At 35.0% G+C, this 15,600-nt stretch overlaps 1 protein-coding gene across 2 annotated transcripts in view; it reads left to right on the top strand.

Moving 5' to 3' along the window:
- The window catches only part of LOC127633039 (succinate--CoA ligase [GDP-forming] subunit beta, mitochondrial-like), a 161,020-nt gene that overhangs the window by 83,129 nt on the left and 62,291 nt on the right, over positions 1-15,600 (top strand). For both annotated transcript variants that reach the window (XM_052111902.1, XM_052111903.1), the window contains exon 10: positions 459-601. In XM_052111902.1, coding sequence (XP_051967862.1) covers positions 459-601 — 143 coding nt within the window. The remainder of the gene's footprint in view (positions 1-458; positions 602-15,600) is intronic.

The following is a 15,600-nucleotide window of genomic DNA, read 5'->3' as shown; positions in this document are numbered from 1 at the left end:
TTCTTGAATATCTGTAGATATTCTGTAGTAGGGTCCACGCCACGACTTGTTTGACCAGTTTGAAAATCTGGGATTTAAAATGTAATATAAACATGGAAATAAATATAAATTTTAAGGAGATTCAAAAATGTAAAACAAATAAAAGTTGACATGAAATAAATTAGAAATATCTAAGATTATGCATTATTTCTAGTAACTAATCAAATGTAAGCTAATTTTCATTCATTCCTTTGTAATAAAGGACAGATATTCTTGTTTCCGTTTAAGCGCACAAGATGGAAATCATGCTGGTATGACATGGATCATCAGGTTTTATACAAACTTGTTCATGCCAAGTGTGTTTTTAAAGCAGAAGAGGAGCTTACAAAGTTCTGAAATTCATTTTCAATTATTATTATTTAGAAATTGTTGTGTTGACAATATAATTTGTAATAAAAAATGTTTTTTTATATCTACAGTCAATGGCGCTGGTCTTGCTATGGCAACGTGTGACATTATCGACCTGCACGGCGGAAAGCCTGCCAACTTCCTGGATCTGGGTGGAGGTGTAAAGGAGAACCAGGTGTATGCGGCCTTCAAACTTCTCACTGCTGATCCCAAGGTAGAAATGCTCCTAGCAAATAGTTACTTTACTAATACATTAAAGCTGATGTGTGTAAGTTTGGGGTTGGGCTTTCTGTTTGTCAAACCAATTACAGACTGTCAGAATGTTTAAAAAAAATTCATAATTCTTTTGCAATTCCATTTGATGATGCTAGTGACAAAGAAATTGCACACTTTACCTTTAAAGACATCCAAAGGTTAAATTAGAAGAATTTGTTTTAGGAGTGATAGGGTAAGCATTTCAAGTTCATCTTCTTTACCGTGCATTTATTACAGATAGTTCTCAATACATTTCTTCCTCCTTTGAAATGTCCTACATCTGAGATTTTGTTGACACCTAAAGCACCACAGAAGACTATAGGCTTGTGGCCGAACCCAATTCTTTTTACTATCATTACGAGCTGGAGCTCTGATCAATATCTTCGCTACAGTCACACACACTTTTCAGCAATGAAATCGCAAACATACCGACACACACCTCATAACTCATCTTTTCACCAATACTTTTCTCCCCTAGACACACACACTTACCATCCTCCTCGTGTTGATTACTTGCTCTGCTCTGAAGCACAACATACTTTTGCATCTAGTTTTTACGCGCTGTGAGGAGTTGCATACCGGATAATGATCCTTTGCCGAAGCACACTGGAATTCTTGGCACGATGCTAATAATTTGTTTGCATTTGATGTAAGCACACGTCAATATGTACCTGATTTGGTTTCGGCTGAATGTTTGGTTTTGGCTGTTTGCATTCAGGACACATACTGATATCTTCATCACAGAACTCTGTTTACAATAATAGGAGGCACGGAAGTCATCTTGTATCTCGCACACTGTACGTCAGTAAACAGGAGTTGTGAAAGTTTTATAGTGAACCCTGCTTTCTGAGTTTTGCATCCCGAAGCAGCAATATTTCAGAAGAAGTATTTTAAGGAAGCTCTTGTCTAAAGATTGCATCACTTATGTATATTCATATTGTTCAACACATATTTGCATTGTTCTGATTAAAAGTGTGCTTTGGTTTGGCCAATAATTCAATGTCAAAGTCGTCTATTTTTCTCATGCAAATACACAAAATGCATAGGGATTACTGTCTAGTCTATCAGTCTATCCATCCGTCTGTCCGTCCATTCATTCATCCATCCATCCATGTATCCGTCTGTCCATCCATGCATCCATCCAGTCCATACATCCATTTATGTATCCGTCCGTACAGTTAAAATGTGCAAGAAACTATTCATTAGTGCATCGTTTTTGCCGCTCAACATATATAAAAAAGAAGTTATGTTACAATATTCTGTTGCCATTTGATTCCTAAATCATACAATTTGAATGCATAAAGAATACCCAAAGATTGTGTGTAGTATTTCAAATGAAAAGTGTCTAGTGTCTAGTCTCCTTCTATCCAGTACTCCTGTCATCAATGGAGTACCTGAAATGTTGTGAGCTCTATTCGGAGAGAGTGGTGGCCTTCCCCTGCAGTCTCTGAGTTCCCACTCTGAAGATTTGCATTTCACAGGAGCTTTCACAGACACCCAGGCTCTGTGGAAGGAATATTAATGGAAATGTTAATTATTAGATCCTCTGGCAGGATAAAATGTGCAGTTGCATCACTTCTAACTTCTCCTGGAAATGTTTGAATTGTTTGTTGTGGGACTTTATTTCCCCCTTGCCTCGTTCAAATAATTTTCATTCAGTTACTAGAGAAATATTATATTTGTAAGTATGCCAATTACATCAAATATATTATAACACAGCTTTTTCGAATACTTGATTCTGATTGGTCAATTGCAGCATTATGTGGTCAACAATCTTTGTATGACCTCTAAATTAGTAACAGTTGTCATAGGCAATGTATTTCCTTCTTATCTGGGCTAGTTTTATGTCTTTATTATTACTTTGTGGTCTCTTTATTTATATATTTCTTTATAAATATTTTGAACTCAAGGCAGTATTTCACATCCATTTATTTATTTATTTGGGAAGTAGCCATGTAATAAGCAGGGTAATATACAGTCAGCTGGTCATTATCACAAACTGGGTTACTCTATGATATTGAATGTACATTATGTACATTATGCCTTGTATATATTAAATATTATTATTTTAATATTAAAATTTTATTAACTGATTATTTATTGGAATGAACTCACCCCCACATATCTAAAAAACTACTAAATAAACCAGTACAAACTTAAATGGACCAAAGACCGAACCCTGAGGTGTACACCCCTTACTTAAAGTATAATAAAAAAGAATAATAAATTGATCAGTTGTCACACATTATACATACATTTCTGCATATACATGGTGAAATTATTTATTTTTCACATATCTCAGCTAAGCTGGGGTCAGAGTGCAGGGTCAGCCATGATACAGCGCCCCTGGAGCAGATAGGTTCAAGGGCCTTTCTCAAGGACCACACAGTGGAGTCTTGGTGGTGTTGGGGTTTGAACCCCTGACCTTCTGATCAGTAACCCAGAGCCTTAACCGCTGAGCCACCACTGCCCTGTGTATAGCTAGAATTGCAATGTTGTAAGATTGAGGGATTTGAAATCGACATATGGAGAGTTTAAGTTGATATACAGTCAGATGATTAAAAACTTTCTTTTGATTATCCAGGGAGCCAAATGCAATGTATAAATGCACTCCATTGATATACAGTAGTTATTGTATTCTCACTCACCTGTTGATAGTTCAAAGGAAGAGGCACTCTTTAACTGTCTCCCTCTCTCCATCTTTTTATCTCTTTTTTCATAGGACATGGAGCACATCCTATTAACCCTATGAATCCACTAATGGCATTTCTTTTGAAAAAGCCCAACTATTTTTCTTTCCATTTCTAATGGGTAGAAAGATGGATGAAGGCAGTACCAGATAAATGTGTGTCTGAGTGGACACATTTTGTAACACTTGGATTACATATGTCCATCTCCTCAACTCATTAGCTATTGTTCAGGCCTCCATTTATTACGACAGAGAAATCTGGAAAAAGAAAGCCGGAGAACTCTTTACTTTGGGCTCTACACGCACTACACACTCCGCATTGCAAAGTTTTTTCACAGAACATGAATAAAACATTTCACATTTACCACGGTTTTACAAAAAGCCAATAGCACCTGCTAGTCGAATCCAAATGGCAACAGCTAAACAACGCTATTATACTCCCCTCCTTCCACTCTTAGATGTGGATGGATAGATGTTTTTGCTCATGGCTATTTGGTGCTTATAGAGTGTAGTTTGGAATGGGAGTGAATTAGGGCAGTGCCATGTCATTCGTGCTCCTAGGCATCAGTTGTTTGATGAAGGTGCTTGGCTGGGTAATTGTGACTGGTGGGGTTTTAACCTGCCCTCTGTAGTGAAGGCTGGAGCAAAGGGTTGTATGATGTGTATTCGAGGTTAACTAGAGGAACCAGTGCAAGAGCTTATGGCTGCTAGGTAAATCTAAAACAAATGTTTTTGTGTCAGTTCTGTTGGTCAAACTGCTCCAGTGCAAAGTTTCTGTATTTGTGTGCAAGGAAATATTTCATGTTGATTACATAAATTGAAGTCTATTCAATTTAATAACTCATCAAACTACTGGAGCCGAGTAGTCATCAGATTCCAAAAGTTGGGGTAGAACTTTTAAGTGGGCTATTTTCAAGTACCAAGAAAGTTGTTCCTCGTGGTTAAGTTTTACTGATTACTTGTTTAATATGCAAGTAAACAAGGCAGATTGAATAGTTTATGAACTCGCTGCAAAATGTTTCCATTTTTATTGCTAGCCAGCAGGCTGAGCTAATGTTAATGAATGTAATCAATATGCCAATGAAAACCATAACTATCACGTAATCATTTTGAGGCTGGTGTTGCTGTACTAATCCAAGCTCATGCTCCTGAATTTTGCGGTTATTAGTACTGTATGTTTTAAATCGAAGACAAATGCCAAAATGGCGAATGTAGTATGTCCGAGATACCTTCTGTACATAACTAGGAATGGGGATTGTAAGGAATTTAACATTTCTGATTCCTCTTAATGATTTTGGTTCCATTAAAGATTCTTTTAGTACTTTTGAGGGAAAAATACTTGGAAATAAGAAATGCAATTCTTATTGGATTTACTCCCCTCAGCAGCTTGTTACCAAATGATGAATTGACTTAAATTCTAAATATTTTAACAAGAGGTGCATTTACACAAAAAATAAGTATGATTATTTGTATTATTGCATCAAAAGCTGCTTGAAAGAAAACACATTAAATACACATACATGCAGGCTTCTTTATTCCATATTTAACTATTAAAAAAAAAATCCATGATATTTGTATGACTTTTCCTGGTCTGGAAAACACGAGTTTAAAATGTACAGGTTTTCCATGGCCATGGGTCAACCTTGAATCAGTAAAATGATCCAAATATTCAATATTAAAATAACAACATATGACTACATTCAGTTTCCTCAAGGCCTCGTACAAATAAGAAAAAGAGAAAAGCCATATCAACTAGATTACTTCAACTTCTGCATGCCAAGTCCCCAGCTAAACAAAGATACCAGTAAAATGGCATTATTTATCTTATAAACAGCTGTTTCCCCCCCAACAAAGGATTTTATTTCAGTAGTGGCCATGCAATGGCTGCATCCAAAAATGTAGGCATCTGACTTGCTGCCTAATCAGTTTATGGCTTATCCAATAACATTTTTGAATGAATGGAACTCTTAAAGAGACCGGTCTCAGAACAGCAGAGAAGCACCTTATTTTCATCCTACCTCTGTAATGGAGGCAGCATTTTCCAGTTTTCAGATGCAGACAATGAGTTTTACTCGAGACAAGAGTACGGTTTTTGACCAACACTAATCAGTTATTGACCAACACTAATGATTCGCAACTCGATATTTCAAGATCGATGCATGTAGATCTTCAGGATAATTAATCAATGCATCAAGAAAACAAATGAATCGTTACACCCCTGTTGTCACATCAACAACCATCTAGTAATTACTCTGGTGTAAGTCTCACAAGCCTTGGGTAAACATATCACATTAACAGGTCTTGGTTCATTTAGAGTCGGACAAGCAAACTAAGAACTACATTTTTAATTCCCTAAAAATAACTTATTTATAAGAGTCATTAGTTTGGAGGTTGTGCTGTATCTTTTGTGGTGTAGATTCAAGAAAAAGACTCATAGTAATTTATCCGTGAATCTGACTACACTGGTTGCATTGTGTGTTTCATGCTGCTTATTCAATTGGAGTGACACTGAATGGTAGTGAAGGAAATGCTGTCATAGTATTTTAGCATGGTGTCCCGTACGAATTGGCGGACAAATGCAGGTTTGAGAACAGATAATGGAGCTAAATTGAAAATAATTTGGTATTTAATTTTTTTTTTAATGGAACCGGTTCTTAAAACTACACAAAATTCAGAACGTGTTATGAAAGTATTGGATTTCATGCACCCTTATTTTCTTTCTTCTTTACTTCTTTCAAGTAAATACTTCTGCTTATATTTGCAAACTGTTATTGGATTTTTCTGTCTTTATGGCCTGGGACTTGAGCAGGAGTACTTTAAGGGGGCATGCTAGTATGTGAGTAAAAACATTTACATTTATGCATTTGGCAGATGCTTTTTATCCAAAGCGACATACAGTGCACTTATTACAGGGAGCAACCTGGAGTTAAGTGCCTTACTCAAGGACACAATGGTGGTGGCTGTGGGGATCGAACCAGCAACCTTCTGATTACCAGTTATGTGCTTTAGCCCACCATGCCACCACCACTCCTGGAAAAAAGGGATGGAAAAAGCGAGAGAGGGTAACGTTTTGGGATGAGAAGCCCATCTTCCTCCTCTCATCATTACTGTCTGTGCCACTGTCTACCGAACATTAAACACAGCTCTGGTCTTTATCTATGAGTATAAATACACAAATATACTCATTCTCATACCTTGCACATACTCCATCATTTGTCTCCTCTGGGGCCTTTGTGCCCTTGTCATCTCTATTGTGCTGGTGATGTTAGAGTATAATGATCAGTCGTCACTTCTCGGCTGTCTCAGGCCTGGGGGAATCACATTTCCCATTTGTTGGAAACACAGGCAATAAGCGCCAGCCCAATCTCCCAGCCCAAACATGGCCTCCTCAGTAATGGAGCTCATTTCCCCTGCGTCTGGCTGTCTGGCCCCGGACCATGCTCAGCGGAGGCCCACATCGCCAGACCTTCTGACCCTGCTCTTAGACTGTTAATGCTGACTGATAGAACAATGTCTCACTGGCAGGAGACACATTTATTTTGTGTACATGCCACAGCAGCTTGTAGAGCAGAGAAGGATACATAAGCAAACAATAATCAACCACCTTTGCACATTTGCTGAATTTATATGATGTCCACAGACTTACACCGTGTCCTAACCAGTCACGATACAATAAAGTAACCCTCTATGGACATGTTGGAGAAAGAATCGCCATTGGCTAGTACATTTTTATTTTTACTCACCAGACTTTTGAAAACATATAAGCGTAATGCAACTATATATATACTATAATATATATATCTCTTAGAGACAACTAGCAAAGTGATAGTTAAGAAGACATGAAAGTGAACTCTTGTTGCCATTTGCAGATAATGTGTAGGTTGCTTTCAAGTGGCTGAAGAGTAGTTTGCTAAAACTCCGCTAGTTGCACAGTAATGTTTCGTAGTAACCACTAAAATACAGTTGTAATCAGTTAACACGTAAGTCCTGTAATTAATAAAGGCGATGTGACAATGATGATTTCAGTATTAATTTCAAGTTAGAACACAACTCAATCGTATGTTGCCTACAGTGTGTGTGAACTTGGGGTTATTAAATTTGTAGCTAGTGCCTAGCTATATATTAGCAACTGGCTTGCTATCCAGAAAAAAAAACAAAAAAAAAAAACATGCATATTGTTGTAGCTAGCCTGATAAAATAGTATAGCCTTAATTAAACATTAGCCTCAACAAGACGATGTCTGTTTTGATCTGTAATGATCAGTGGCATATATATAATATACATTTACATTTATGCATTTATGCATTTGGCAGACGCTTTTATCCAAAACGACTTAAGTTTTCATATATATAATTTCACGCAATATAGTTTGCGAGATTTTACATTTTGTTTTCGCTTTTGATAGTTGTAATCACATTTTAGCTTGTGTACACATTTAAAAATGTCACATTCTGTCAATTTATATGATGTCATGAAATTGCATTAATACTGATACAAGCTGTTGTCACAGTATGACATTGCATACACATTTTTAACTAAATATTCACAAGGTTGGAACCTAATGAAAATATAGTTAGTAATTATATTACTAAAATAATAATTGAAGTGCTACTATGTCAAAACTAATATGCAAATTAAAAAAAAAACCTTGCATAGATGCCGCACAAGTCTATTAATATTTACAGTGTTTTCTGACGTTAACATCTTTTGCGGTGTATGATTTACACATTTATTACATTTACTATATTTTCTAAAATATCAAATCACAAGTTTGTTGTATGCACTTTTGCCATTGAGTTTACATTGATATGTATAACAAGCACTAAATTGGTACTGTCTCTTTAAGAGAACAGCTCCTTGAGCAAGTGTTTACAGTTGAATGAACGCAGCGCACATTAATGAGAGAGAAGTTTCATGGTGGTGTTTCCCTCATCCATGCAATTTATGATTAGAAATAATTTGTATTTTATCTTTTTGATCACCAACTGACTGTGAATAACAGAAAGGATTTTAAAAGAGACATGAAATAAAAATGGGGTGCCTGGGTATTTTGATACAAAATACACCGAACGAAGCGAAAAGAAACTTTTTCTTGTATAATGTGTAGTGACTAGCTTGTAAAAATATTTATTGTACAAGTTCTCATTCAAATCTACAAACTCAAGTTTTGCTGCGCCTTTGCCTTCTAACAGATGTCCAACTGGCATGTTACTGGTCTGCTATAAGATGGAGAATGTTATGAAAACAGTCTGGAGAAAAGTTTAACCCAAGTCAGAGATGGCATCGTTAAATGCAATGTCAAAGCGATTGTGACAGCACGGTCACGACAGATCCGGACCCACAGCAGGCAAATAAGGTCAATTTCCTTTAGGGCGTGCACTAACGAGACACAACATTCTGTAAAAGACAAGTCTGAATCCAGCTTCTTAATCGCCAGCTTCTTATTCTGTAAAAGGATTGAGGCACTCAAGTTCTCTTTCGTCAGTACACAACTCAAGTAAAATCTGAACATATATATTTAAAAATCGACAAAGCATTACATTTTAATTGCTTTTAGTGCCACTCGGTGGATATTTCACCTCAGAACTGTTGCGATATGTGTAATAAACCATGTAATGTCATTTTTTTTAAATGTCACCACAGTGATGTCATTTAATGAAATTGTTTTTTTTTCTGAATGCATGTTTCACTTAGAGTGCACATGGAAATTAGTTGTTGGAAGCTTGTTGCATCGCAGCTGGTTAGGAAATGATGTTATATGCATAATCCTGATTCACAAAAACGTTTTCCTATTATATAATTACTTGAATCCCTAGTAATCATGTCAACCTTGTTAGTACCGAAAATAGACAAATCATGAGAATTATTTAATAGTTTTTTTGTTTCTTTAGCATTTTCAGTTGTCTCAACATTTGTTTCAAAACTTTCCCCTCCCAAGAGTATGATGGATGATAACGCAGTTCTTTCTGATGTGCTAGCAAGTAAGAAGCACACAAGCTGCTATCACCATTGCCTCGCTTGCATGTGGTCTCTAGAGTATGCTTATTTTGTTTTCAAAGTGCTCTTCGCATAAGGAATTTCAACAAAAAAAAAGAAGTATTTGTGAGCTGTTATGCTAATTTGGGATGCAGAAAATGTGCTCAGAAATGCAAATCCTGCATTTAGTTTTTCCGAATGAGGCCAGGGGTGAACTGGCCATCGGGAGCACTGGGTGTTTTGCCGGTGGGCCAGCCCATTGCTGTGCAAGTACTGACCCGTCCTACAGGCAATATAGGCGGCTGCCTTGAGATCCAACATGCACGTGTTGACCCAATTTCAGAGTGAATATTCCACAAAAACCATTAAAATGGCTTTTATTTTGAAATTCTGAAATTACCTTTATTTAGAAATTTCTTACACTTCCTAGCGCATATCCCCATGTGCGCATTAACTCTGTACCTCGCATGGAACTCATTATTTGACATACAAATCACAATAATGGTGACAACCAGAGACAACATATTAAGTCTAAGAGGAGCTGTGAATAATCACAAAATGACAAATCACTGCAATTTACAACAAATTCAAAATCAGCAGCATATATAAAATCTGCAAACAGTAAATCTATGAGCAGTACATAGTCATTTGCATAATTTATTCGTAGTGCAGGGAGCTGAAGTGCGACTTGCTGAATATTGCTCACAACTGATAAAAATGCTGAAAATAAAAATATTACTTTGTAGCTATTTGAGTCTTTGAGACGTACTATGTTTAAAGAATAGCAGAAACAATGCTTTTCAAAGCATAGTGCTTTTCACTTTTTCTCAAGAATAATCTGGGGAAGGAATTAAAACACTGACGAGATGAAACAAACTCACATAGTGTAAATATGAGCAATCAGTCTGCAAAATATCTGCAAAGATCTACACTTTACACTTTGTTTGTTATTTATTTATTTTTACATGCATGTATATTTGTATATTTATGTATGTACATACTCTGGCCAATTTATTTATTTATTTATTTGTTTTAATAAACATTTGCGTTATTGACATTTTTAAGCTTTGTCATAAGTGTCCTGCAGTGTGACACTTTCTTCATCTAACTATTTTAAACATCATTTTATGATCTTGTATAACTATATATGCATATATAATATATTATTAGTATACTTGTTCTTTCCACAACCACATATTAACTAGGACAATAGTTTATTTACACTTCTAGAAAAAAGATGAAAGGTATGGAATGATATTCCGGACATTACTCAAAAGGAATTGCAAATTGTATTTGCAATTGCGTTTTCAATTTGTGGACGCATAAAATGTGACATAATCCAAACGCAATTGCAAATCACGCATTACGGTTTGCATTTTCGTTTAAGCGAACGCACAGTGACTGCCAAATTTCAAATGGAAAAGCAAAGTCCGTTTGCAACTGTGTTTCCCATATCTTACGAGTTTTGGCCCTGTCATATTTAAATAGCAATTTCAATTACCACGTCTGCTTTTTCACTTTCTCAGCGTCGCGTATGTAGCCAGCCAAAACTCAAATGGAATACTAATTCCCTTAGTATTTCCATTTCCGATGCCTTACACAGAAACCTGTCAATCAGGGTCAAGGGTGGGATTATGCTATGGGGCGTGTTTGTCTTGGGAAGTGACATCACTCACAGTCTATCAGGATCAATAATTAGCACTGCACTTTATTCATCTATAATCTCACACTGGACTGTCAACATATTCTCCTCAATATACTACTTCATAGATAGTATATATATATATATATATATATATATATATATATATATATATATATATATATTTCATATACTGCTATTGTATTGTATATTGTGTGTATTGTTTACTGTACATTGTATATAATTATTGTGTTGTGTAAGTATGTGTACATTTGATATGTAAATTGTGTTGTGTAAGTATGTTGTTTATTGTAATTGGTATATGTCTCGTCACTGTCATGACTGCTATGTTGCTCGGAACTGCACACAAGAATTTCACCTACTGTTGCACTTGTGTACATGGTAGTGTGACAATAAAGTGATTTGATTTGATTTGATAAACCGGCGTCTGTTCAGGGCATCACCTCTTGACCGTCGACTGTGAGTGACGTCACTTCCCAAGACAAACACGCCCCATAGCATAATCCCACCCTTGACCCTGATTGACAGGTTTCTGTGTAAGGCATCGAAATGGAAATACTAAGGGAATTAGTATTCCATTTGAGTATTAGAAAATCAGTTATTTTGAATTCTTATAATAAAGGTGGCTTAAATTTCATTGATTTTGATTCTCTTAACAATACCTTGAAAATTAATTGGCTTAAACGTTTCCTTCACAATCAATCTTCTATTTGGAGTATAATCCCAAGATATATTTTTTCTCAGTTAGGAGGTATACATTTTCTTTTAATGTGCAATTATTCAATTAGTAAACTTCCTGTCAAACTTTCCAATTATCATCAGCAGATGCTTATGGCTTGGAAACTTATTTACAAGCATAATTTCTCGCCACACAATTTTTTAATTTGGAACAACTGTAATATTCTTCATAAGAGGAAATCTTTATTTCTTGAAAACTGGTTCAATAATGGGGTGATATTAGTAAACCAGCTATTTGATAGTGAAGGTAATTTATTTAATTATTCTGATTTTGTTTCAGGATACCAATTCCCAGTATCTAGTAAAGAATTTAATATAGTTTTCAAGGCCATCTCTTTGGAAATCTGTATGCTGTTTAGAAACAATAATAGTGCTACAGTGACTTCTGTTTCTCCCCTAGCCCTGAATCTACTGTGGTTGGTTCTATTTGTTTTTCAATACATAAATCCAATTATAAAATTAGGTCATTATTTTTGGACCCTGTTACTTCAATTCCTTCCTCCATTTCTTATTGGAATAACCTTTTTGATGATATTAAATGGTCATATGTTTGGTCACATCCTCAGAAATTCTTTCTAACTAATAAAGTTAAAGAAATATCCTATAAAATTGTTCATAGATTTTATCCAGTTAAATACTTTTTTAAAGAAATTTAGAAATGATATTGATACTTCCTGCTCTTTTTGTGAAGCCTCCTCTGAAACTGTTGATCATTTGTTTTGGGAATGTCTTTTACTCTGTCTTTCTGGAACAATATTGATGCTCTGATTGTCCAAAAGGTTTTATGTAACTTTTCTTTATCATATAGACACATTCTTTTTGGATTTTATGTTAAAGACAAGAATCTAATTAATGCATGTTTTTGTATAAACCTTCTTTTATATATTGGAAAGTTTCATATCCATAAATGTAAATATATGAAAAGTAAACCCCACTTTAGCTTTTTCAAAGAAGAATTGAAGATGTATTTAAATACAATTTCAACTTCTGTTAACAAGAAAGCAATGAAAACATCCAGAATTAGTGCCATGTTTAATATTCTCTCTTAATGTTTTTTTCTTTTGTGCCCTCTTCTTCTTTTTTTTTCTTTCTTCTCTTACTCTCTTTTCTTTTTAGACTATTGTTGAATATATTTAAATTTCTTTCACATTTCCTCTCTTAATGTATTCTGAACCATAATTTCTCTTTTGTTTTGAAAGATTGTTTATATTTCTTGTATGTATCGTCTTGTTCTGTTTGTTAATATTGCAATAAAAAAATAATAAAAAAATTAGTATTTCATTTGAGTTTTGGCTGGCTACATACTGACGCTGAGAAAGTGAAAAAGCAGACATGGTAATTGAAATTGCTATTTAAATATGACAGGGCCAAAACTCGTAAGATATGGGAAACACAGTTGCAAAGCGGACTTTGCTTTTCCATTTGAAATCTGGCAGTCACTGTGCGTTCAGCTAAACTGAAAATGCAAACCGTAATGCGCGATTTGCAATTGCGTTTGGATTATGTCACATTTTATGCGTCCACAAATTGAAAACGCAATTGCAAATACAATTTGCAATTCCTTTTGAATAATGTCCGGAATATCATTCCATAGAAAGGTAATTAAGATCATTAAAAGCTTTGAAGAAATGCTGACTTGTCACAGCACCTAAAATACACACTTTCCCTTATACTTTCATGTATGTTTTTACCTAACATCTGTATGTTGTTCTTTGTTATTTGAACTATAAAGTGCTTATGTTAGTGCTTTCACAAAACAAAGATCAATTGTCATTTGCCAATTATATCCAGAAACTTTGCAGTGCATGAGTTGAAAGTGAATGTACCACTGAACAGAAATGCTAAAATAATAATCCAAAAATTCACAAAATTTTTGCTCATATCCACATTAGTCACATCTGTATTGCAAGTTACTTTCTGATCTACAGTGGAAGAAAACTTGTTTAGACTTGATGTCTGGACTCTATCTGCAGGTGTCAATGATAATTCATTGAAATGGTTCAATGCTTGTCAAAGGTATTTGATATATTTTAAAAGTTTTCTCTGTAAATGCTGGAGTTGCCATTGTAGCTCTGTGATTGGCCAATATGCTCAGTTCGACTTCTCCCTCTATTTTTGACCTCTAGCCTACTTTCTGTAAGATCTGAATCTCTGCGTATTGAATTTTAAAATATTGAATTTCTTCAGCTGTAATTTTATAATCTGAATATTTACTTTTAATTTCTCCAATTGTGTTAAATGTCTTAAATTCAAATTCACAAAATTCAAATTAAAATCTTTTTGTCTTTTATTTAGCTCCATAGAAAGGCATTTGATTGACTTTCATATGAACAGGTCTCCTGGAAAGGCGGGAGACTGATAGCACATTATTTCACAGCTTTCATAATGTTTAAGCCTAAACGTATCAAATTAATTTAACAAAAAACAGATTTAAATTGACATGAGTGGTTTCTTGTCTTCCCCAGTGGTGACAGACACAACACACATTGGCTAGTGCGTGCTTCCCTTGTGATTTTGATTCAGATTTGCAATTTGCTAAATTAATTCAGACCAATTTTTGAATAGATTTGATCGGTTCAATTGAATCAAATTCAAAAGATTTGACTCAAAGATTCTTTCACGAATCAGATATCACTAACGCCAATCTGCATGCGATTTACACTTAAAGCTATGTTATCGTTTGCGGGGTTCAGTCGCAAAAGTAACAAAAGTGTCTAGAGAAATTTATCGGAGTAAGAGTATACATTTTTCTCTTCAAAATGGAGTAAAGTAAAAGTATAAAGAAATATGTACACTCAAATAAAATACAAGTATTAAATAATTACTTAAGTACAGTAACAAAGTATTTGTGTTAATTCCCACTGCACTACATATGATGTTACAACGGAGTGACGTCCAGGTTACAAACACGTCACAGTGGCTTTGATCTTTATTAGCATCTGTATATGCAGAGATACCAATATCCCTTTTAGTTAGCCTGAATTATAACAACAAAGTGAATGCTCTCATAAATTAAATTAATATCTGTGTTGTTGTATCCTGTTTGGTCGGTGTCTAATAAATTGTCTATTCTGCATACATTTTTGCTTTTGATATTAGTTTTACTTTATTGAACGGGGCCTGTGATCTTTTTCCGAGAGTCCTTGCACAAGACTATACAGTATGTGCAATTAGTGAAAGTGCATCCATTTGCCAGGTTTTCACTAATTCAAGACATCAATGGAAGAGGCTCTTCACTGATGCAATTGATGATTCGCTTACAATGTGTCATATTGTTTTTGTTCAGACAGAAATGTTAAGGGCTGGATGCCATAAAGTAGTCTTTTTCTTTTCAATTTATTTGATGATCCTTGATGATGAGTCATCACAGAATAATATTTTTTAAAATAAATTTTAAATCATGTTTTTCTTGCTTTGGTGTAAATAGGTATTTTTCTTTAAAGAAATAGTTCATCCAAAAATGAATATTCTCTCATCATTTACTCACCCACATGCCATTGCAGACGTGTATGACATTCTTTCTTCTGCAGAACTCAAGTAAATATTTTAGATGAATATTTAAGCTCTGTTGGTCCTAGCAATGCAATTGAATGTTGGCCAGAACTCTGAAGGTCCATATATCACATAAAGGCATCATAAAAGTTATCCATAAGACTCGAGTGGTTAAATCAAAGTCATCCAATCAGTTTTGAGTGAGAACAGACCAAAATATAACTACAATTTTCACTGTACATCTTGCTATTGCAGGCTGTAGGCATGATCATGATTTCAAGGTTGATTACATTTCCAAGTGCTTGACCTATGCGCAGAGCTCTAGATGGCGCTACAGGAAGTGTAACTGAGCTTGTAATCACAATCGCCAAGGAGGCTGGTGTCAAGATTTTTAGGAAGA

Source organism: Xyrauchen texanus, chromosome 39, assembly GCF_025860055.1.
Source record: "Xyrauchen texanus isolate HMW12.3.18 chromosome 39, RBS_HiC_50CHRs, whole genome shotgun sequence".
In the NCBI taxonomy this organism is placed as follows: domain Eukaryota; kingdom Metazoa; phylum Chordata; class Actinopteri; order Cypriniformes; family Catostomidae; genus Xyrauchen; species Xyrauchen texanus.
The sequence above is the reverse complement of the archived record's forward strand: the minus strand, read 5'-3'. Positions and strand labels throughout refer to the sequence as shown.